The 25,776-nt window shown below is 37.5% G+C and overlaps 1 protein-coding gene across 1 annotated transcript; it reads right to left on the minus strand.

The window, feature by feature from the left end:
* Window positions 1-800: 800 nt before the first annotated feature.
* LOC308037538 (protein adenylyltransferase SelO-like) lies at window positions 801-25,604 on the minus strand (the record flags this gene model as incomplete). Its single annotated transcript, XM_080339375.1, has 19 exons — window positions 25,357-25,604; window positions 24,006-24,124; window positions 23,631-23,759; window positions 22,806-22,870; window positions 22,646-22,702; window positions 22,448-22,546; window positions 18,334-18,401; window positions 17,563-17,650; window positions 15,649-15,718; window positions 14,975-15,047; window positions 14,211-14,294; window positions 11,989-12,118; window positions 11,289-11,333; window positions 11,121-11,202; window positions 10,939-11,031; window positions 7,519-7,598; window positions 6,616-6,659; window positions 1,255-1,334; window positions 801-923 (listed from the first exon to the last, which is right to left on the minus strand). Exons 1-19 carry the CDS (start codon window positions 25,553-25,555, stop codon window positions 801-803), a joined length of 1,728 nt encoding a protein of 575 aa, XP_080195501.1. The 5' UTR covers window positions 25,556-25,604.
* Between the last annotated feature and the right edge of the window lie 172 nt (window positions 25,605-25,776).

Raw genomic sequence — 25,776 nt, forward strand, 5'->3', positions numbered from 1 at the left:
CTGACTATATACATAGTGAGGTATTTCCAAGAAAGCCCTCTTCCCTATCCAACCAGTGAAAATTTTCCAAGGCATTGTTATCTATGCACCAACAATCCTTCTATGACTATCAAAAGATATCATTTAAAAGAGCTGTGGGCCAGGCTTGATAGGCACCTGACTCCAGCAAAGACACCAAAATTATTTTGGGGCAAGCCACTCTCAAGACAGACAACTTTGTTCACTATTTAATTGAATTTCCTTCAAATCTTTGTTGGCAGATTAATGGAACAAAATAAGGCCAAAAAGAGAAATGTTGGCAAGGTCTAAGTGTAAGATAATCCTCTGTTTCAGCTCTGGAAAACACTTAAGAACATTAATGTCTTCAGAAGACAATTATATTTGTACAGTGTGTAACAACAAGGAGAATTTTCATCAAATACTGTAGGATTAAAACTACCTTAGATGTACTTTAAATTGACCAGCCATTAAAACTTGCCGAGACCCACATGATCAGCCATGAACTTGGAGTGGCTGTGGCAGTTTGGCAGAACTTAAATATTGGGACTTAAATTAATGCACAGCTAAACATGAAGGGCAGTTATAAATGCCAGTAGAATTTGCTGATGCAACCATACATCATGGTCCATTTCTTCAATCTTTAGACCTTACAAAGTTGGTCAAGGCCTCTTGTGTAGCAGAGCAGCAGACACCAGCACACAGAGTATCAGGGAGAGAAGTTCCTGTGGCTTGATCCATTAATCGCATTGGAAGGACTGAGCTCCGACCCTGGTCGTTTTTCTTGCTGGTCCAAACTTCTCTCAGGACGAACAGCTCACTTTCAGATGCCTGGCCCAAGGCGGGGGGCGCAGGGAGTAGCCCGCTTTCTCTGCAGCCTGCTGCCTCTGGAACGGACGCTCTAAAATCTGCTGTAGGAGATGAACCTGGAAACAACTAAAATGGGTAAGTTTTTATACAAACATTTTCCGGCAAACAAGAAAAGTCTCTGCCACTTCATATTATGCACACTCCTGACTCCAGAAAGTATTCCAAGAGTTGCTTACTATTATTAGTGTTACTATTAATGTAGTCACTACTATTTATTTTATAATTAGCAGTATAAATATTTTTAATAGTTTTAATATTTTAATAGTAATTTCTATAAATACAATGTTGGTCAAAGTGTAATATAGTTTCAAAGTGTAGATTCAACAAGTCTTTCACTAACCATAATGCCAATTATTAATAAATATGTCAAGAAAGAAATCATTTTACCTCTGAGAAATCATTCAATTGAGCTTTTTGCACTGCTGACTCTGCCATCCAATTCCTAAGTATGTATCTAGGATTAACAGCTGAAACCAAAAGAAAATCATGTTATATTTAGTTAGATTTATTCAACAAAAGCAAAACATAGTCATTGAAATGTGTCATCGAAATCTTCAACAAGGTTTAATTTCCAAATCAAGAAAAAAAAATGCATTGAAAGGAAAATGAATGAATCAATCTGTTTATTTTTATAAGCTGCTAAAAGGACTTTTTTAAACTTGCACAATCAGTAATGCCAAAGTGTGAAACAAAAATTAGATCAGTATAGAACATCACATTGATACGCAAAGGATTTCCTGTTATGAACAACAGCAAACTTTTCAAATATGATGAGTTTACCATGGCCTGGGTTCCTGCTACATTGTTGGAAAGCGTACTCCAATATTGTCAATACATTCTTGGAGATCACAGAAATGGATATTATATTACCTAATTTAAGAATTATTAAGATATTCATTAAAATATATGTACTTAGATATTCCTTCTTCTATATCATATATCAAAAGTTTAGCCATAAAAGCCTTTAATATGGTATTTTTTAGCAACTACTTTTTCAACTTTTCATTTCTGGGGGTGCTGGTGGAGGGGAGGCTCCCCAGTTTTTTCCACAACCATCTGCTGTATCTTTTTGGAAACCCCCACGACAGCTGCAAAGCTTCTCTGGCACGTTCCAGGCTGATTATGCCTAATTAGTGGCACTGAGGTTATAGGTACATTGAAAATGAAACTGCTGAATTAGTAACACAGGCTGTATCTTACAGGACGGCAACTAATGACTCATAAAAGGAGTTCTGTCAAACTGTATGCTGAGGAGAATTCTCATAAGCACATATGGCTTTTATTATCAATTTTTTTAGCAGAAAATGTCAATGCAGCTCTTATTTTTGCTCTGCAATCAAAGCCTAGGATTCTACTTCAGAAAGTTTTGCCTTGAATTAATGATCAAAACAATGTTACAGATTAATTGTAACAATCTTTTCAAGCTTGCATTGAAAGTATTGATTTGACAGTGGTCTGCATATTTATCCAAATTCAGTAGCGGGTTCTTACATGAAGAGAATAATTAGTGAGACCAGAGGCATTTCACCCATGGACTTGAAAACAAAAGTCTGTGATTTATCAACATACACAAACTTCATATGTTTCTTCTATTTCCATTGATCAGAGAATCATAAAACATCCTGAGTTGGAAGGGACCCACAAGGATCATTGAGTCCAACTCGTGTCCCTGCAGAGGACAACACCAGAATTCACACCAGGGCATCTTCTGCCTCCAGTTCACACAGCTCTAAAGGGCTGGTTGTCTCACCTGGTTACCAAAATAAGTTTTGGATCAAAGAGCTGGTGGCAGAAGCAGCATTAAAGGGGATGCTGCAATGATGGAGACTGTCTCAGTAGGTTTTGTATTAATAAATGTTAGTTCAAGCCTCATACTTTATATATTTCTTTCAAAATAAAAATCATGTAGCTTTATAAAATATTCTTGTAAGTAGCCTTACAGCATATTTGAAAGAGGCAATCAGAGAAAAAGCAGAGTATTCATCAAAATCACCATCCTAAATTTCCCTCTACTCAATTCCTCTAAACTATTTTCCTCAAGTTGCACCAGGGGAGGTTTAGATTGGATATCAGGAAAAATTTCTTCATGGAAAGGATTGATGGGCATTGAAACAGGGAAGTGGTTGAGTCACCACCCCTGAAGGTGTTTAAAAGACGTGTAAATAATGTTCTCAGGGACATGGTTTAGAGGTAGACTTGTGAGTGTCAGGTTAACGGTTGGACTTGATGATCTTAAAGGTCTTCTCCAACCAAAATGATTCTATGAGTCTATACTAAACAAAAGCCAATAAACACAACTAGCTATTGGGAACCCTGAAAACATCTACATAGTCACAACACCACTCTGCCCTAACTGCTAAAGAAATTGTGTTTTCCCACTTGGCAAAATAATTTGCTCTGGCCAAGTATTTGATTTAATCCAGTAAAAGAGTTTCCAAAAGTAAAGTATGATAACAATATAAAAGAATATTTCAAAGGTGGAAAAGTTAATATATGAATCATACAAAAAATAATAATTCACATTAAAATCATGACTCATATTAGCAAGAGAATATTTGTCCCAGAAATATATTCTTAACAATTGCAAATTGACAAGTTTCACAGCAGCATTAAAAATATCTGTAATTAAGACAAGTGACAAGATAATTATGAGACAATAAGACAAGCCAGATAAGAAAAGGACAAAGCAGAAGAAATTTTGTGCCCTTATGAGCATTTTATGATCCAGTCTACGATTTATTTTTACATGCTTCTTTTATAAAGAAATGCAATGACAGACTTGTATGGGGATTTGGATTGTCAAAACTTCTTCATCAACTCCTGAGGACTTATGTTCAGGCGGTACAAGAGAAAGTGCTACTGAGGTCTAAAAACTAAATGAAGAAAGAAAAAAATAAAGATGATGAATCAACTTCAAATGCTTCAAGGTAACGTACTTTGGGACATGAGATATTTACTAGACATACTAACGATGAGAGAAAGGTGATGAATAATAAGGTGTTAATGGCAATATATTCAAGGTCAGTCAATACTAAGGACATCAGTAAGAAATCTAGTGGGACTTACCAACCCATACAAAAATCTAGAGAGCCCTGACAGTTTTTTCTTTAACATGAAATGCTGGGTACAAATGCACAGTTGACTGAGTTAAGCCAGATTTCTGCTGCAAGTTGTACTGTCAAGGAACAACTGTCACAAGCAAATACATCAAACAACCCAATTTTAAAGAGACCACAAGGGGTATCTGAGAGATATATTCAAATGTAGAGTTGTACAAGAGAACAACAAAAGAAGTCTGTAAGAAACTTCAGTCACACTGTAAGATGGAGCAGCTAGCAAAAAAAAAAAAAAAGGATGATTTTAAAAAGAAAAATAAATTTTAAATAAAACAATAACAAATCAGTGTCAGTAGCTTGCTACAAATTTGTATAGCTCTGCTGTATGAACATAAAGTGATGACCAATTATATGGAAGAAAGGTTGAATAACTTTACCATGAATCTTTGAACATCAAGTTTTGGAAAGCTACCAAAACTAAGACCACTAGCATAAGTGTGGTCTTGGAGGCAAAACCTTTTCCTTGTTTTGTCTGTCTCCTGTACTAGAAGATCTTCTGTGGTGCATGTGGAAAAACACTATGCTGGTTTGCAGAAGATCATTCCCAAACTAGAAGCCTTTCTGATTTGGAACTCAGAACATCACGATATTCTCTAAAAGCAAACTAAACAAACCATAGAAAAATAAGAAGTGTGTTTAGACAGTTTTCCACATTAAATTTCAGCTGAGGAAAACAGAGGAGCTCAAAACTTTGAAAGAGGAAAGCATCAGTCCCACAGTTGAAACTTCTTAAACCTACCCAAAACACAAATAATAAAACTTGGTAACTGCTTTCATATTAGCTTTCTAAAAGTATAAGTAAAATAGTAAATTTGAAGGTCCATGTGATGATAAGTTGTGCCCTATGTAGTTTTTACTGTCTTACTACTGAAAGTCAGTACTATTCCTGCCATTTTACTACTAAATCAATTAAAGCTTTTGAAGAAAGCGGCCTATCAATATCTAACAAAAGACTACAGTCGTTTCCATTAGAAATGAGAATAAAACACCCTGCAAAGCAATGGAACATTGAAGCTTACAATACCTCTCATGCAGAATTTGATCAGATCCCGCATTTCCTTCGTTGCCTTTTGGCCAGAGATTTTCAGTCGATCACTGTCATTAACAGGCAAATTTCAAAAATGACCACAGTTTACTACAGATCTACAAAGTCACTGAACAATTCTTAAAATATCATAGCCGCTGTTTCTGCTGTGCTAGACAGCTAAATGCAGTACTTCTACCACTTGTATTTAGAATAAGTTGGAGAATTAAAGTACCTTCCTTTCATGACTAGATAGTCCTTTCACAAGTAAGGAGTGGGTGCCTATCAGAAACCCGAATTCTTTATAACGTGTAGAAAGGATTTGGACGTATGTGAACACTCAGACAAATCTCAGACCATTGAGTCAGAACAGGATACCTCCCAAAATCTTGCCTGATGTTATTAAGCGCTCATCCCAGAGGAATAACAATGTTCTGAACAATGCAAACTGACACATTCACAGACGGCTGAAGGAAGGAAGTACAGGAGAAGATGTTTCTTGCACTCAGGACAAGCAGATACGGCAGAAGAGGAAGGGCAGCTCTCACAAGGAAACCAAGTGTGAGGGGCCCTTTGAGGAAGCACCCTAGTTTGCAATGAAGAGCTACAACCTGGGGAGCAGCCAAAGCATGTCCACCATTTCAAAACACTACGCTAAGGCCCCACTTGAGACATGACAAGATACAGACAACCATGTTCCCACAGGGCAGTAATTCTTAAGTTCTTTAAAGGAAATCAAAAGGGAAAAAGATTAATCAAGTCCACAAGCACCAAAGCATGAGACAAGCTGGAAGCCTGGCATCTCCTAAGCCCCTAAACAGAAATTGTAAAAAAGGGGATTTAAAAAAAGGTAAGAGAAAAAAGAAATACAGAAAGGTAAACAACGAATAAGGGAAATAAAAATAAACAAGTAGGCAAATTAAGATTGATACGGTATAGACCATAGCCGGACACAGCCGGATTGCTTCAATGTCCATATTCACATAGGGTGTGACACAGGTCAGAGCAGCCTTTGTGGACACTGACAGGAGGAAAAGAGCTTTTCATCACTTGTGATTCCAGTCACCCGAAATATGAATGGACATGCGCTCTGTCCTTCAAAACCAGCAGAACCTAGAGAAGAGCCACTTGGACTAGTAGTGGTGGCACATTTCTGTGATCTCACTCTTATGCCCCAGTCAACTGGTAAGAGTATGACTGTATTACAACAGGTGGGGTTTGGGTCAGACCAATTTCCTCATAAATGTAGACAATTAAAGATTTTTTAAGGAGGGAAAAGGAAGGATCCCTAAAGAGGAAGAGTGTCTCATGGCTGAGGAACATCTTGATCATTTAGCTTATATAAAACATATGCACGTATTCAAAGTCTAGCCATACACACGTGGCTAGATTCTAATCACAAGTTTGGGTGAAACTGGATATAGCCACAGTGATTGGAAAGTATCACAAGATTTACAGCAATGTAATGAGAGTTTCTTCTCTTTGGAAAAAAGAGTACATTTTAGTTCTCCTTGAAAGGAAAAATAACTAACTAACAAGGAAGAAATATATGTAAATAGATCACTGCCATCTCCAAGCATATGAAATCCTTTGGACTGTTTTACTCACTTGTCATTCTTGTTCTTCTTTTGGTGTCTGAATCACCCTCATTACTATACAAGAAAAACAAACCAAAAGAAGAAAAAAGAAAGTGCTTCAGCCAATGAAGGTTATGCTTATTTATTTTAAAAAATACTTCACTTGACTTTCATTAAAATAATTAAGTGTTCTGCTTTTGTGTTCAGTGGAAGCTGGTGTGAATCTCTAACAATGATTAGACTTGGAAAAAACTGCACACTTTCTTGTAAGTTTTGTATCTTGTATTCATTTTTTTCCCCTAATAATTATATTTACTGACTAAAACTTCCAGGTACCTGATATGCACTTCTATTCACTACTATCAGCCATGCATACCATATATAACTAAGAAAAACATGTTACATTCTTTATTGATTTAAGACAAAACCATTGGTAGGAAGCTCTAACATGCATGTCCCTATCTATGCAACACCAGCAATTTCCAAACACAATCTGTGTATTCACAACTGTTCAACTTCCACCTGCTGTCATCCTAAAGCAATATTATTACACAGTAAAAATATATGTTTAACCAGTAATGAAACACTGTTCATTCCTATGTATTTGCAAAGCCTGATTTTCACATTCTTGGACTGAATCTGTAGGACTGGTATTTTAACAAAAATTATTAACCAAAGAAATCTGATCAGATTAATGAAGGACAACAACTACAGACCACTCCTCCCATGTCATGTGTGTCAAAACAGAATGACTGCAGTAATTATTATGGAACCTAGCACAATCTAGAACCATAAAGACAAAAAAAAACCCCATGTTTGGGCCAGTTTACCAGACCCACCAAAGACAGATGCAAATGACTGCAGATTAAAGTTGCCTGCTTCTGGAAAATGCACACCTTGTGTTATTTTTCACTTGAAACTGCATCAGACTTACCGAGTTAATCTCAAGAGGTACATAGAAACCCACTCTGAAAATAACTTGTGTTTACCCAGATCCTGGAGAGCCCAGAACTCCTAAAGAAAAAGAAACAATTGATGGCAGGTGATCAGAATTTTATTCCCATTAAGCAAAAACCAAAGTAAACAAACGAATATTAAAAAGATATGAGGGAAACACACAATGACCCTTCAAGGAATTTACTCCAAAAAATTCCACTAATATATTTTACTCTGTATTTAAATTATTGTGTCCAGTTCTGGGCCCCTCAGTTCAAGAAGGACAGGGAACTGCTGGAGAGGGTCCAGCGTAGGGCAACAAAGATGATTAAGGGAGTGGAGCATCTCCTTTATGAGGAAAGGCTGAGGGAGCTGGGTCTCTTTAGCTTGGAGAAGAGGAGACTGAGGGGTGACCTTATTAATGTTTATAAATATATAAAGGGTGAGTGCCATGAGGATGGAGCCAGGCTCTTCTCGGTGGCAAACAATGATAGGACAAGGGGTAATGGGATCAAGCTGGAACAGAAGAGGTTCCACTTAAATTTGAGAAAAAACTTCTTCTCAGTGAGGGTGACAGGGCACTGGAACAGGCTGCCCAGGGGGGTTGTGGAGTCTCCTTCTCTGGAGACATTCAAAACCCGCCTGGACACGTTCCTGTGCGACCTCACCTAGGCGTTCCTGCTCCAGCAGGGGGATTGGACTAGATGATCTTTTGAGGTCCCTTCCAATCCCAAACATACTGTGATACTGTGATACTGTGATTTCTTTTTGCTAGCACAACACATGAATGTTAATCCGTCTCTGTTATGGCAGATCCTGCCCAAACACCTCCAGCACTTCACTCCTATTGTTCCTTGGCTTATTGTCTTACCTATTTTCTTTTTTAGTCTACCTAATACAGGTTTTACTTTTTTCTGAGTGGATCAGTTCTGTTTGTAGAGACTTTTTTTTTTTTCCCAAAATTGTGGAATAAGGAAAATACATTGATAAAGAAAGATAAGGTGGGGGCAAAAGGGAAATGTAAGGCTACAGGGATAAGAGAAGACTGAGAAGAATTGAGACAGTAGGAGAGGAAGAAGGGAGAGGAGGCAGAACTTGGAAAAGGCAAACAGAAGAAAAACAGAGCCTGGGGTTACTGCCTCCAGTGTTGGCTAACAACCACCACTGAGGCCTCCCTGGCTGACCACACCGAGCCAACAGCTGCTTCATATTGCTCGGCCGAGAGAGAGCAGCCAAAGCTCAGAGACAGAAAACAAACTTTAGAGAGAGCATAGATCAGACAGAAATGGCCGTGGATAAAAGGAGGTACACAGCAGATATACAAGAAAAAAATGGGCAAAAGTTAAGTAAGGGAAATTATAAGCAAGACCAAAATGAAGTTTTGAACACATCTGTGTTCTTTTAAAGGAATGAGAGTCAAAAAAATGTAATTAAAACCATATTTGAGTATAAAAATGATTTAAATTACGGAAGTGGCTAAGAGCTGAGAAACAACAAGGTGGCTAATAGGTGAGCCTGGGAGTCATGCATTTGTTCAAGATGTGTGCAGGGTTAGGCTGTTTTACGAGGAATTTCAGAATGTTTCCAGTTAATGCTAAATATAAGGACTCCTGCAGTGCTCCCAAAGAGTTCTGGCATTTTTGGGTCAATTTTGGTGTGCAGCTGAAAGAAACATAAGTGATCTACTAATCAATATGAAAACTGACTTTGTTACGGACAAAGTATTAGTGTATGAACAGACAGCAGGTGAAGTTGCTTTAATATTGAAAAAAAGCCCAACTTTTGACCAGGATACAATTGCACCTGCTTTACCACATCAGTTCTGGAACTAGGAAATTGTGGGCTAAATAATTTCAAGTGAAGACTGAAAATGGCCCTTGGTGTAGCAGCAAGGTCACAACTACACTATGATCGTTAGATCCTCTTTCCAAGAAGGGGAGATGGAGTTGCCATAAATGCCATGACTGCAGAAATCTGGGACTGACTCCATCCTGCGTGAGGGTCGTTTCTGCTCTTTCTGTTGCACACAGGCTACTAAGAAATTGAAAAACTCCTTATATTCTATGACAAAAATACCTTATCTTACAAACATACCCATCCTCTTATCAGGCCTTCTGTACAAATAACTAATTCCACAGCTATAGCTCTTTGTATTTTTGTTGCTTACCACTAGAAAATCTCAACTTTTTAACTATTAATGGCTTCCAGCTCATAGAAAGTTCTGATTAGATCTCTGGCTTAACAGAAGAAAACAAGGAAAAACAGATAATTTGGTCAAAAAATCACTTAATTATCTAGGACACAACTGGAAAAAGGAACAGTAACTCCTCATTTTGTTTTACACTTAGTCATTCTGCTCCATAAAACAACCTTGTAAATCCACCTGCTCTCATTTTAAACTAGATTCAAAGACAAACAGAAACAATTCAGAAGATACAGGAAGACAATGAAGTTTCCCAGGCAAACTGAATAATACTCTTCACATGAAAAAGACACTGTATTAAAGCAAAAAAAGAAAAAAATTCCATTTTGGCTCTTGCAAAAAGCTTTTTTTTTTTTTTTTCCTTTCCAGATCGGGTACTTAAAAACTTTCCTTCAGAATTTCCCCTCTACATTTTAACCAATTATTATTTGTCCAACATCTCACTCCAGTTCAAACATTTCAGCCATATTTCCACTTCTAAAGGTTGCACTATATCCAGGTAAGAAGATAATATATTTTATTTTAATACTCTCATATCTTTTTTTGATTATATTTGGTTCTGAAGAATAAGTTTAGGTTGAGTTTGCAGCCACCCAGGCTGAGATTCTAGCAGGTGTTTATGATGAGATGGGATCTCACTTGTCACTAGATACTGAGACAAGCTGGTGGGCCTGAGAGCAGATATTCAGGTCACCTGGTAGACTCATGTTAAGAATAGTTGAATTGAGCCAAGGTTGAAATTTTCCTTACCAGCCCTGTCCAAGTTCTTTTGTGTCTTATGAAATACTACCAGAAGGTATTCCAAAGCAAAATGATCAAAAAGAAGGCGTGTGGGGAAAGGAGGAATGTTCTTCCTAGCAGACCCATCTTAAATGTGAAAATAAATCACATTCCCACCTGTGTATGAATCTTTCTGACTACTCACATTGGCTTTGGACTAGAGGCTGAAAATTTGACTTCAGCAATCTTCATTAATGTATCTTTCATCAGCACTCATCATTAATGTATCCTTCAGTACTAGACACAAGCTTAACGTGGGGTGGTTATCATGACACAGATGCATTAGTCTCTCTGTTCCTTAATAATGCTAAAATGACACGTTTCCTAGGCAAATTATGGCTTGAGACATTCTCTATTACACCGGGATATGTCCAACCCGATTTTCTCATTTTACGTTAAGTATTCCTAAAACTAGGTGCTTGTATGAATTAATACCTCAGGAATATGGAGCTCCTTTAACTGGTCTTGAGTAATTTCGCTGAGCTGTCGAAATGTCATTGTAAAATCAGCCTTTGTATCTTCCATAAGCTAGTGAAAAAATATACTTCTATCAGAGTTTTTGAAGTATGGGGTACCAGTCCAGATGTCTGCCAACAAGATTAGCAAAGCAAACTCACTTTTAGGAGGAAAGCAATCAGATAGTTATCATCCTCATTCTCCCCAAGAAGACCCAGTTTTGTTTTGAATAGTTCTGTGAAACTGAAAATAGTAACCGGATAAGGAAATTGTCACATAACATAATTTATAGTATTGTGACTATGAGTTTGAGTTCTGGAACTGCATACCGGCTGTAATAGCGCTCACCGTATCGGTCCAAAATCTGGGAAGCTCTACAAATACAAAAGAAACGTCAAATTGTACGGAACTACAATACCACTGTGGGTACAATCCTACTGTACACTAAGCAATGAAAACTTCTTCTGTCTGGTACCTCACAAACATTGATATTCTGAATATACTGGGATCTGTAATGGGAAAAAGATTGATGGGAAACATTTTAATAGGCTTCAAAAACATAAATAGCTACTACAAAAAAGAAAAATACGATGTTCTTCCCTTTCATATTGAGTAAGAACGCGTGAGTCTAAACTGCATATAAGATTCATATTAGGAACCTTTACAATAAGATATTAAAATACTACCTCATTACTTCAGGAGGATGTGTAGTCTTCATAAGTAAGCACCTTAAAGAACAAGCTAGACAAACCTGTAACAGAAAGCTACAGGCCTGGGTCCTACCTTAGGGAAAGCAGAATGGACTACACGACATCTAGGACGGCCTTCCTGTCATTTTTTGCTACTATTTAAGTGCAACAAAAATCTTTCCTCTCCTAGCCTTAATTAATTAATTGATTCAAAATCCATTTCCACTTAGAAAAAAGTATGTTAAAAGCTAATCTCTTTCTTTCCTACGCATATGGTGATTAGAGCATCTCCCATCTCACTAGCTCTTTTAAGTGTTAAGATATTTTAAGGATTACTTACAGCTGCTTTTGCCTGGGATCCAATAAAGGTTTTAGAGCTTGTAACAGCTTGCTCAGATTAAACAGCCCAACATTTGCCTGGTTTCCTATTTTATACCTTCTTTCATCATCAGATGTATTTGGAACAAAATCTGTTTCAAACAAAACATTATTGAAGTGCATTCATTTTTATACTTACACAGCAAACTAATAAAAGCCCTAAAGTTACTGAATATTTAAAATCAGATTACAAGGACACTTATTTACAGTGAATTAACTCAAGATCTATTATTTGCAAATCCAAGGAATACATCCTTCACAGACGAGTTCCTATATGTCAGAAGGGACATACCCCTACTCGAAGGTACAAAATTTAAATGCCTAAACAGAAAATATCATTTTTGTGCTAAAGAAATAGTAGTCTTCAATGTTTTCACTATATATAGTGCTACTAGTTAGCACACAGACTAAGCAAACAACTATACAACCAGATTCAGGATTTACAAGTATTTTTTTTTAAGTAACATGTATAAACAGGTGTTTAAATAGCCCACCTAAGCAACATTAGTTTCAGTTCTATAAGCAAGCTTTAGGTACACACATAAAAATTATGGCTGACATGTTCCAGTATGCTAAATCTATTATTTGAGAGATAATAAATATCTGCTATGAAAGTTCCAGGTAATCCAGCAAAAAACTGTTTGCACACCTCCAGCGGCAGGCTCTGCCTGGCTGCAGCATGTGTCCCTTGCTCAGATCCAATGCAGATAAGCTGATCAATGCCCACAGCGCTGCCTGAGCCCTCAGAAGACATCAATAACAAATGGAGCATTAAGGAAACCTGTGACACGTGTCAGATCTGGTGAGTGGTTAAAATCTGAGTTTGAACTCTAAAGTATTTCACCTGTTTCTGGGGTGTACTGGCTTTGGCTGGGACTGAGTTAATTTTCCTTCCTAGAAGCCTGTTGGGGACTGTGTTTTAGACTTGTGGCTGGAACGGCGTGCTTAACACACCAATGGTTTAGCTATTGCTGAGCAGTCCTTCAAGGCCTTCTCTGTTCTCTTTGCAAACCAGTAAGTTAGGCTGGGGATGGGCAACAGGCTGGGAGGGGACACTGCTGGGACAGCCAACTCCTGTTGACCAAAGGTGCATTCTATACCATATGGCACCATGCTTAGCAATAAAAACTGGGGGTAGTTTTTCCAAGGCAGCTGTTGCTTGAGGACTGATGAGGCATCAGTCTGCTGTTGGGAGGTGGCAAGTGATAGCCTTTGCATCACTTGTTGGTGTCTCCCCTGTCTTTTTTCCCTTCACTTATTCAACAGTCTTCATCTTAACCTGTAAGCTTCTTCTCATCTTTGCTCTTCCAGTTCTCTCCCCGAATCCGCAGCAGCAGAAAGTGAACGAGTGGCTGGTGGGTCCTTAATTGCTGCCTGGGGTCAACCTACCATACAACAATCTAAACCCAGGAAAGGCCTATTTTTTCAATACAAAAGAAACAATATGTCATTTATTCACATGAGATTTCTTTAATTTGAGGATGCAGTCTCATGAAAACAGATAGCAAGATAATCTCTGCTAGTTCTGCAGTGCTTGGATGCAATGTCTAAAGCAGAGGTGTCAAACTCATTTTCACGGGGCCCACATCAGCCTCGTGGTTGCTTTCAAACGGCCAAAAGTAGTTTTAGGACTGTATCTAACAATAGTCTAATCTATCTAATAATACACATTTATGTTCATCTTGGACACATATCTATCAATCCTGAACTGAGTTCGTACTTTCAAAGAAAGGTTGCTATGACTGGGGAGGTTTGATTCACTTTCTTCCAACATATAATTAGCTGTTGAGACTACAAAGCTGGAGGATGATGCATACAAAGTTAACGTACAGCACTTTTGCTTTTGGCTGCTTACAGCACTATGCAATTTTTAGTTTTCTAGGTTTCTGTTGCAGCATCTATTCAGTTGACAAAGTTCAGCTGGTAACATTCTCATGAAAATGGGTTTAATTGTAATATTTGATTAACAAGAGTTTAAGCACTTGAAATGCAACCTGTATAGCCTATCAAAAACTGACCTCTGAAATAATATTTTTCCTTAAAACTGTTCAAACAGCACAGATGCTCAGGATTTTTCTGCTAATAATTTAAAGAGTTTTCATGCACACAGAAACTACCTAAATTAAAATTTAAAAATTATTTTAAGTAAAAAAAAAAATAATTAAAACCAGGTGTTACACTCACTTGGGTCATAGGAGTCCATAAATCCAAATGGACCATAATCTATTGTTATGGATACTAAACTGAAGTTGTCTGTATTGCACACACCTACAATTAAAGAATGAGGAGAAACAACAGTTAAAATCCCACCTGAAGCCTGTAGTCTCTCAAAAATTATCTGTGAAATAGATCAACTGAAACTAGAGAACTTTGGAGCAGTTAACTTTCAGAAATCAGACTCTGGAAAGCAATTTTCTTTCTTACTCTTGACGTGGCATGCATTTGAAGTATGAAAATGAGAAACAGTTTGCTACATTGTCTTGCATCTGTTTTGTATACCTAGGTGGCACTGTTTCCTTTTCCTTCAGTGCTACACGGTATTAAAATAGCATCCTGCAAACTGGTTATTAGCTGCCTTCTTGGAAGCTGGCTTTGTGTGCTGCGTTAGCATGACAATGCTATTTTATTTTTCATAATACAAATCCGAAGAATTTATTTAGTGGCGGACTCTACAGTGTTAGGTTAACAGTTGGACTTGTTCATCTTACAGGTCTTTTCCAACCTGAACGATTCTGTAATTCTGACAGATAGTCATGTTTTGAAATATTAGAAAACGCTCCTAACTCTGTTACAAAAAACCTTGTATTTTATATTAATGCATAACAGATGCTGCTGTAGGAGAAGATATCAGAAGAACTGAAGAACAAAGTGACAGATAAAAGCCATCTTTAAGCATACGACTATGAAGAGTCACTCCTGTAAAGCGAATGCCATCAACTGCAGCTTACCATGTGCAAACCCCACAGACATCCACAATGCAATCAGATCTGCTGTCTCTGATACGACTGTAGAGAAAAATTCCTAAAATCAAATACATTTTTTACTTCAATTATTTTTAATCAAAAATATGGAATACAATAAATAACATAAACATTTGATTCACTTTAGAAATATTACATACATTCTATTTTTAAATGTATATCTCTGTCTGGACTGTTCATTCACATTCTAAATGATCTGACTCACAATAACCTTGTCCAGCAAAGATAATAAGTACATGCAGATGCCCTAAAATATATTAAAAAGTCAAAAAAAAGAAACAAAGACACTGTATATACTAGTGTATATACTACTATATACTCTATATACTACTTTTATACTAGCAAAAGCATAATTCATCACTTCATGACCACTGCTCACAGAAAATGGAAGTTTCCCAATAAACATTTCCATAATGAAAAATGGTGAAGAATGTTCATATTTTACTTCAAGAAAAAAAAAAAAAAAAACAACTTCAAGCAGCAGATTTTTACTGAAGAGAATTAACAAACTTTTGCTACCAAAACCTGGAAGCTTACTTCAAACTTTAAAACCTTTTACAACTTTAAATTTTGGAAAGCTTTGTATAATTTTTGTTCACATGCTTGTGGAACATAAAAATAACTTTTAAAAAAAGACTTACCAGATATCTGTTTGAATCATCCGTGGCTATTGATGGAAAATGTTCCTGGATGATAAAGTCTAGCAATCTTCTGTAATATGAGAGACAGAATTCTTTAAACAAAACGAGTACTTCTAGAACCGATCATTCAAAATTCTTCTTTCAAGCAGTTAAATGCTAATCTACAGCTTGCTGCAAACAGTTATTATAAAACTCTATTTATTCCAATGAGCCTTGGATTAAGCCCTTCCAAATGCTTAGAGATAAAACCTAAGGTTCCAGTCAAATATGACCAGGGGCGGTCACATAGAGTTAAAATTATTCCCATTTGTTAAACTTTCAGAACATACCAGGATCTTGTTTTGTATGCAGCAACATCAAATTTTTAGGGGAAAAAAAATAGTTTGTATATCCAAAAAAAAGTATAGGATTACAAAGTATAATTCTACATCAGAATTCTCACGAAGAAAATTTTATGGCTGGATTCTTATACAGTAGGGTTACTTGCCACAGTAACCAGCCATTCCCAAAACAGCACTGCATAGTCTTAAGAGACTGGCTGAGGAAATTGGGATACATGTATTATAAATTGCAATGCCTGTCAGATGTATATCTCTGCTGATCTAAAGCTTTAAAGTAGAGTGGCTGGCATTTAGGACACGTAGGAGCTCCCTGTAGGATGCTCCTGTGGCCACAAGCAGCCAGGGCCACTGGCCTGGGAATCTGGAAGCACCATCTACATGTAGGGTGGGCAGCCCAGGAAAGGGCTGGACCTGAGCAAGGACTGGACCTGGGCAAGGGTTGTGTGGCTGTGTACACAACTATCTAGTTTTTACCTTGTGATCACATTGTTGGAGCAAACCACTGAACTCTCCCCAAACTGTGTTGGTTTTAGCAGAGTACCTAGCAACCTGACTTTTAGAGGGGTGTCCAACCTATTGCCTCTGAATTTTAGCTGGTTGCTCCAGGGCATCCTCTTTCAGGAGGATTTTCTCTGAGGAGAAAGCACAGAGAGTCACACCAGCCTTGACGTGCTCTTGGCCACTCTTCCCTCCGAAACAGGCAGGAAGGAGTCAGCTATTCCACATTACTACAACTGATCTTTACATGCTCCTTAAATCCAATGGGTCGCAAATACTTTAACCAAAAAGAAAACCAAAACAAAACTTAAAATTTGTTCCTTAATTTAGTCTGTCAGTTTTACAACAAAAATCTGCTGAAATTTCAAAAAATTAGGGAGAGAAAGACAGCATAGGGGTCATGCGGGAAGCTTAACTGAATTATCAGTTACTACAACAAACAACTGCTATGAGCTCTTGCTTGTTTTTAAGCACCCCGGAACAATGTCAACTGCAAGTGATTATGAACCCCTACATTGCTCCTGAGGAGGAATGACCAACTGTTAAATATTTACAGTGGAATTAAAAATTTGTCATGCTAATTGCTTGAAGTGGCATAAACCACACAATTAATATTGCTAAGAGGCTTAAAACCGTGCAATAATTTCCTATATAGTACACTTCTCTGGTGCTGCATGTTTCTGGAGAGCATACTTTATATAACACACTTAGGCTACTGGTTTATTTCATATTTCTGTTAATTTAGCTTCACAGGCATTTATAGGAATTTATACTCTAAACTTAACAAATCTTTCTGAAACAAACAATTCCTCCCTAGTGCTTAATTACCAGATCTATTTTAGCTATAAAACCTTTCTCATTTTGTAAGATCCAGATCTTCAAAAACATCTAGGGGGTTTTACCCTTATGAAGTAAGATTGCTTGTATGCTTGTAGAAAAATAGTTTATCTTCTTAAATTATGCAATATTCCTTTCTAAATAATATATGTCTAAATTCCAACTGTATACATACATTCTAATACATATTTGATTGACAAGAAAACTAATATCATTACTATGAAGATTAAATTCAAACCTTTGTAAATCCAGTTCCCCAGCATGAGCTAAGATTTCTAAGGATCCTATTCGAAACCATGATTTGGCAAGACGTAGCACTATTGCACCTGAAATACAGACATGTGTTTAAATGTAAACAGAGTATCAGCAAAATAAAATAGTCCCATAGTAAAAGCTATCCTGTGTTATTTCTATAGACACAGAATTTATATATGCATAGTTGAACGGGTATTTTTGTAAGTATGCTCAATGTGTAACACTGTATAATATTACACGTATAATATTACTTTACTACACATATATTTTTATGATAAAGCCTAATTTGTTATACGAGCAAGCACAGGCAAAATTCCAGTACTGCATTAATATTAGAATTACTCCAAAGATGCTACCAACAAAGAAAGAACCAACATAAATAGGTTTTTCCCCAGGCTGTGCCGTCTCACTCTTCTTCAGAGCAGGTGTAGATGATGTAGCAATGGCACAGCCACAGCAGCATTCCCACCGTCCTAGTATTGCTATCGCAACAACGGAAAATTTCCCTAGTTTTGAATATCATTTTTGTACCTAGAATACATATCCCACAATCACAGCAGACCTGTTCATAGGGCTTCATTTCTTTAACTAAGATGTTTGAGACTGATTTTCTCAGGAAAGGTTTTATGTCTTAATAAACAAAACTAAGCCTATTTAGTACCTTTGTTACACATATATGACATTGAAATTCATTTTTGCAATGGAGAATTAAGTTACAGTGTTGCAACATATTATTTTGAAATGTCTTCATTACCTCTTTCTTTCCTAATATTTCCATCGTAAAACTGGTCTCTCCACACATCATCATCACTTACAATTAAGCTGTAACAAACACGAAATGAACACATAAAAATTATTTCAGGAAAAATAATTTCTTGCAAAGATCAAGTAATATTTTATGTAACTTTATTTCTTCCATAAAGATCTTTTTGCTGGTATAACTTTGTGTTTACAAATGACACAGGCAATCAGTAAACTGAGGCTTACCAAGTTTCATTAACAAGATGTAGTTATTTTGTATTCATATAATGTTGTCCAGTTTCCACTACTTACATTGTTCTTGGGGAGGGGTCTGCATTCAAAAAAAGTGTTGCACTCATTTGGAACCTCAGGGACTGATTAATGTGATGATAACATCAAATAAGTCACAATTTCCCCGAGGACAACAGCAAAATTGGATGGACAGAGACATCAGAAACCAAATTGTTTTATCAGATGGAGGTTGCCCTTTACAGAAGCTAAAACTATTGTCTCAGGAACTTGGGGGACAGATTTGGGACCTTTAGCAATCAAGAACTCTTCAAATAGTATTAACACACAAAAAAGGCATAATTTTGATGATACATTGTAATTATCCCTTTCTTCTTCACTGCTAGTTGTACTTGGGTTTTTTTAAAAGTCTCTTCCTTTCATATGCCTTAAAATTAATTTGCCTTAAAATTCTGCATGTCCTATAAATTTTCATGTTTATCCAAACATTGAAATCTGCGAGTACTTGGAACAATTTTGCTGGCTCTGGAGTATTTCACAACTTATATTAATTTTTAAAATAAAATATGTAATTTCACTGTATTTTCTGTTGTATCAGGAAAATAAAATGGAATCAATCCTCACGAACTATGGAAGTGCATCATATTCTCCTAAAGTTAACAAGTAGGAAGTTCTCTCTCCAAAGCAACTGGGATTACACTGACAATCCAGCAGAAGTAATACTTGGTAGTATCTGAAAAAGGTGTTGTCCCCTCAACTGGCACAGAAGACTTCTTGTTCAAGCCCAGAGGCAGGAACATTTAGCTCATTTTGTATAATTCTTCTTTATGTTTGCTTGCTGATAACTGGAAAATATTCTTCTATTTCAATTATTTAGGTAGCATGCTATTTGAAAATCAATGCAGCTACTTACAGCTGCTATCTATTAGGTAGTTGAAGACTGCACCAAGAACCAAACTTTCCTTGGAGGTACATAGAAAAGAACAAGAGGCAAACCCTGTATTCCATTCATAAACATGACTGAAGGCAGTCACAGGGTCAAAACAACTCCCAATCATTAAATTTTCAGAGTAAACTAGATTCTGGTTGTACATACTTTAACATCAAAATTTTAGAAGTAATTTATCTGGACTTAAAATGTGGGGTATGCACATAAATAGATACCAAAAACAATGAAAATGAATTATTTATCTGAATTCTTAAACAGTGCAGTTGCTTTCAACAGTAACTGTGGCTTTGAAACTAAATTATTATTATTATATTCTGTATTTTTGAAGGTTATTGGTTATCCAAAGTGAATATTCTCTGTCAGCTGCAAAGAACAGGCAGTGAATTGTACCAGAAGGAGGGGAGGGAAAGTATCTAGAAATCTATCTGCTCGCATTACTGGAGCTATACAGATACAGGCAACATTAGCATTTTTTTGCAAGAAAAGAGTCTTTTGGAAACAACCATATATGATTAGTATGTCTGTAGGAGTAAGTACAAAAAGTGCTGACATAAATGAAAGGGAAGAAAAACTTAATCCTTCGAGAAAACCAAAAATATTCAAAAACGCGGAATGAACCCCAGACACTAACAAAATAGCGTTTGCATCAGAGCACTAGGGGAGAGGAGTCAGAATAATAAAGACATTAAATTTTACTGTTTTGAACAGACCTCTGCCAGAAGGGTTGTTTCTTTTTGACTATGTAACTCTTAACAGGCTGTCTGCAAAATTCCTGCAGAATACCAGCACTTCTCTTAGTACTGACAAAAAAACCCGATGATTTGGTTAGTTACTAGTACGAGTTAATGGTTGAGCAACACTTAAGAGCTGACCAGATAGTGGAGCAGCCACATAAAGCTAGCTCCATTCGCCCTATAAAAAAAAAGTTTTTAAAAATGGTCCCTGTAGTTGGTAAGTAGCATTATTTAAGAGAAGGGAGCAGGAGACCAGACGTACACTCAACCACAGGTAACAGAGCACTGAAACTGTTCTCACACGAGAGAAGCTGGAACAGTACTCACAGAAGGATGAATGGATTAGCTGGCTCTAGCTTAAGGGCTGGACTTTAACCTGCCAAGTGCTCTGCTTGCTGTTCTGCACAAACATCAAACCCTCTGCAAGTAAGGGCCACTCTGAAAACTGCATATTGACTTGCTTTTTTGATCTAATACATAACACTGCTAACTGGTAGTCCCAGTATGTGACTAAAATGGCACCATATGAAGAAATGTTCTTTATCTCGCAGTAGTCATAAACTGTAGCACCCCGTTGGGAACACAGTACTTAAAGTTAATAGAGCAAACCAGCCTGCTGGGTGTTCTGGGATAGTCTGTAAGGTTTTTCCCCACACTTCTGCCAAGACTTGACAAGACCTCTGCAAATGCATCCCACCAGCGTCAGTGCAACTGCTCCCCATTGGGAAGAATATGGATATCAGCTGGGCTTTTTCCAAATGAAGTCTTGCAAACAGCCTGGAGAGCTTGTACAGCAGTTAAGAGAGCCAGGCATCTAACCAATTTGCCAGCAGAGGACTAAAAGCACACTGTGTACTCAATAGCACTTGTGCACAATTAAGGAGTAATTTCATATTGGTTTTGCACTGAACAAATTGTTGAGACGACAGCCAAGAAAGGCTATAACCTTGCCAGATGCTTTCCTGCTGATATTCGGACAGATTTAAAGTTTTGCATTAACAGCCAACAGTAGAGGGTCTAAAGGTGAAGTCAGTAAATAAACCATCAAAAATGTCATTTACAAACACTGCACTTCAACAGAGTAAATGTGTTAGAATTATTGCTTGAGAGATTTGCAGACACTTTGCAAATACAGACACCTACCCATGTGGCAGCTGAGTACAGGCCTTTTAAGCAGAACATTTACTTTCTTTAAAGCCTGAAATGCTGCAGTACAGACATGAGACCACTTGGAACACAAAACGAACTTGACATTTTAAACACCATAATCCGAAAGATTCAGTTTACTTAACTCTGAGAAAATTATCCAAATGAGTGAATGTATTAATATCAATCAAACAGAATTAGCTTTACATTATTTTTAACGAAATTTCCTTCTCTGCTCAAGGGGTGTTTGCACAAATAAGGAATTGAGAGCAATGGCTTACTTTCAGTACTACCTCCAATATTAACGTCTATTCATCTGACTCAAAATTTGTCCTACCAATCTTAAAAATTGCAACTAGGTGACTACGACAATACAGAAAGAGCCACTTCCAACATTTTCCTACTTGGCCTAATTCTAGAAAAATTCATCCAAATACTTTAGTGTAATAAAAGACTCATTAACCATGCAAAAAGTATTAATAGACTCACTGATTATCTACATACAGTAAAGGTATTATTCCTATTTACAAGGCTAGTCTAGTCCTGTTGTTTTGCAAATCTTTTGGCAAGCAACAAGGGAGAGAATAATTTCATTTTTTCTTTAAAGAGAAGAAACTCTTGATTGCAGTAAAAGCGGGAGAGGGGAGTTAGTGTCAGATATAATAATTCAATCTAACTTCCACTTATTACTTTCTTTACAAAATGAACCAGATTTCAAATTAAGGTAATTCAGATAAGACAGTCTAAGAAGCGAACAACAGCTGTTCACCACAAGACACAGACACTACAAAGTATTGTATTTAAACAAAGTAGTACTTTAAAGCATACCAAAGACAAAAGTGAATTGATTAATTTCTGGAGGTCATTATTACTGGAAAGCTTTATCCAAAAATCTATGAAACTGGAGGGATATGTTTTGTTCTGATTACATACATATGAAAAGAAAGATCTATCTTCTTGGAAACTGTCTTGCTTTATTGATGCTCAATGAATCTCAGTCATAAAATCACCTGTAAATTAGGATAATATGAAAAAGAAAATAAATATACCTAGCAGCTCTGCTTGTAGGAATTCCAAGATAGTGCATAGCCTCACTACACAGAAATTCTCGTACAGAAGAGCGAAGCACAGCTCTTCCGTCACCATTCCTACACAGAACAGAGAAATAAGGAATAGGTCATAAAATCAAAGTAGATTTCAAAAACAATGCATCCAGTTTTGGTGTACATAGATGAACTGCAACTCACCTGGAGTATGGGGTCTTTCCTGACCCCTTTAACTGTAGTTCCCACCTCTCACCATTCCTGCGAAAATACCATTAGTGTTTCAAACAGTACACCTCAGGCTATACGTGAATCAGCTAAATAGAATACAGAGTTGAATCAGTCACTTAAAAAAAAATCACACCTGTTTGTATATATTCCGATCAAGTGGGCTCTTCCGTCACCCAGCTGCCCTGCCCAGCTACCAAACTGACAAAAATGAAAATCAAGTTATTTTCCACTGTCATTTATAGCATTCATATTTTAAACAGTACAAATTACATGTAGGTTCTCTGTGATCCACACAATATAATGACAGATTTGCTCAGGTAGTCATTAAGATATTGATGCCTAAAGCTGTTTTCCACATGCACAACAATATCAATCAGAAAACCACAGAAAAAAAAAAATTATGCCAGTAATCTCCATTTTTCTCTCTGCCTTCCAGCTATGACATACAGCCACAGGCCAGTCTTTTCTGCATAATGAGCCTTTAAACTGACACAGCTTGTAATTTTTTTTTTAGTTGCAAATTACAGATCAAATTCTAATATTATTTTCCATGAATAATCTTACTAATTTCAATGAAACTTAACTCTTAGTAATCATGGTATTGCTGAATGCAGTGAGGCTCTGTCCTTCTTCACTCCTCTGAGCTGATACCTACCATGAATCAGAGCTCGTCAGGCTGCCAGGGTGCTAAGCAGAGTGCAGCTAACAGAAGTTAAAAAGATAATTTGCTTCTGGCATAAACAGAAGCAGAGAAAGTAGACATGGTACCACGAAAGAATATTATAGTTCTCTTCCACTTTCAGCCCTTTATGAAGAAAAAATCCACAATCTAAGTGTCCGTAAGCATTCATATACTTGTAGGTGTATACTGATACACTTACAGATATTATCAAGGTTAATATAATTCACATTAAGACACCTACATTATTCCACCTGGAAGAACAAGTGTTATAGTTACCTGATGACCTCCATATCTATGGGCCAATGGAACAGACCCAAATATTACCTTCCCACCACTGACAAACTGAAGAAAATCAGATGTTCCTTTGACAGATATATCAAGATCCAAAATATTTTCAAGAACCTCCTGGAGAAAAAATAATACAGGTAGTACTTGAATAGGATAAAGTATTCAGTGGTAATGAATGTGTTTTCTCTACCAATTTTGCTAGTAAAAGACATACCACAATATGTTTTATATGTTCTATTTGTTTAAAGTATATATTGATGTGATACTTTCACAATAAATAGTATATGAATATTAAAATATACTTTAGTGCATGTACTAACAATCTCTATTAATTAGACAGGAGCAAAAAAAATAATAGCCAACCTTTGAAACAGCTACAAGACGAATTCTAGATTTAAAAGGTGTAGGATAGACAACTGAAAAAATGCAGTTTCTCACATTACGAACATAATTTTCCTGGATCACATCAACTGGAAAGGGATCTATCAACAAGAAGTAGAGAAGAAATGTTTTTTAACAACAAAACCAAAAAGCAAACAAACTAAAAAAACCAACAATTAACCATTCTTAATAGCTTTCCTCTTAAATCAAAATACTTCAGAAACCACCGCTCACTCTTTACCACAATGTATATTAAACCTGCATGAAAAGCAAGCCAAAATAATTTCAGGAATTTATTTTGTTTGGGATTTTTGAAAAGGATTGAATTCTGCAGCTAAAGAAACTAGTAGAGCACACCAGTTTTAAGATCTGAAACATATTTAACCAGTTTCAATTAACTGCGATTAGAACAGTCTCAGGGCAGTTTTATTTTGCATTCAGTTATATGCAACCCTAAGTGATATCTGCATGAAGTTCAGCTGCCATCCCAGCTGAACGACATGGTGCGACAGATGAAGTCACTGTGCACCAGCAGCTGTGGTATACAGTCCACAGGCAGCAATGATCACCAAGTAACCTAAGAAACCAGCTCAAAGTCTTCTCTGAGTAATGTAAACAGCGAATGAAAGGGTCAGAAGATGCAGGTCTCGCTCTACCACAACATATGTACTCAAAAGAAGAGCTCTATTCTTCCTTCGGAGCTACTCTGTGCCCTGATCCATGGTAACAAAGGACAAATATTGTTTTAAAATGCTGCACTGTGTTTTAACATCTTTATGGATTTTTGCTTGCAATAGCCTCGTGATTCCACGTTAATTATATAAGTCCCAATATCTCATAGTCAGTGTTCTGTAAAAATCGTAAGTTACTCTAGTATCTCTGGAGACTTGCTGCTAGCTGTGTTTCTCAGTACCTCTAATGACAAACCCTGTTATTCCCAGCTCCCACAAGATTTATCATTGACTATGATTTCTTAACACTTACAAGTAATTGCATTACCCAAAGAAATTATTTCTGTAACATTATAATAAAATTACATTTATTATTACAAGCAATTCTGTATATGCCTGAGAGCAACACTGCTTTGTGCACTTCCCATCAGGTGTCAGGTTATCAATTTTGCATTAACACATAATTGGGACTCACGTCTCTCCACCCCGATAAACTGCTAATACAAAAAAAAAAAAAAAAAGAAAAGAAAAAGCTCCTTATGGCCAACCTAGTTTTAATTTTAAAAGGAGTATCTGACTGTGTATATAAGGTCCCCACCACACTGAACTTTGGCTTTGGTAGCTGCTGCCCCAGCAAGCAGCAGCGGGCGGGCAGGCCGTACCGAGGAGGCTGCGGGAGGACAGGGCCCAGGCGCACAGGTCGGCCGCGCCCCGCGGGCACTGCCCCGCTCCCGGCTGCGAGGCGTTGGCGCCGGGCGGGGCCGGGCACAGCCCGCGGGAGGCGCAGAGCGGGGCCGGGCTCTCGGCACCGGCCCCCGCGGCCCAGGCCAGGCAAGCGGCCAGCCAGGGGGGCCACCACATGCTCCCCTCAGCTCGCCCTCACCAAGCCGCGCACGAAGCCGGCTCGAAGTCTCCCTCCTCCTCTCTGATCTCTTCACAGAGATTTCAGGGGAGAGCTGGTCCCTCTCCGAGCGCGAAGGGCAGAGCGGTTGCCGCTGAAGCCGCTCTCGCTGCACTGACTGGGCGGGGCGGGCTGGCACAGCCGGGTGCCCCGTGAAGGGCGGCGGCCCAAGCCCAGTCCC

Source organism: Nesoenas mayeri (genome assembly GCF_963082525.1).
Source record: "Nesoenas mayeri genome assembly, chromosome: 2".
NCBI classification, from domain to species: Eukaryota; Metazoa; Chordata; class Aves; order Columbiformes; family Columbidae; genus Nesoenas; species Nesoenas mayeri.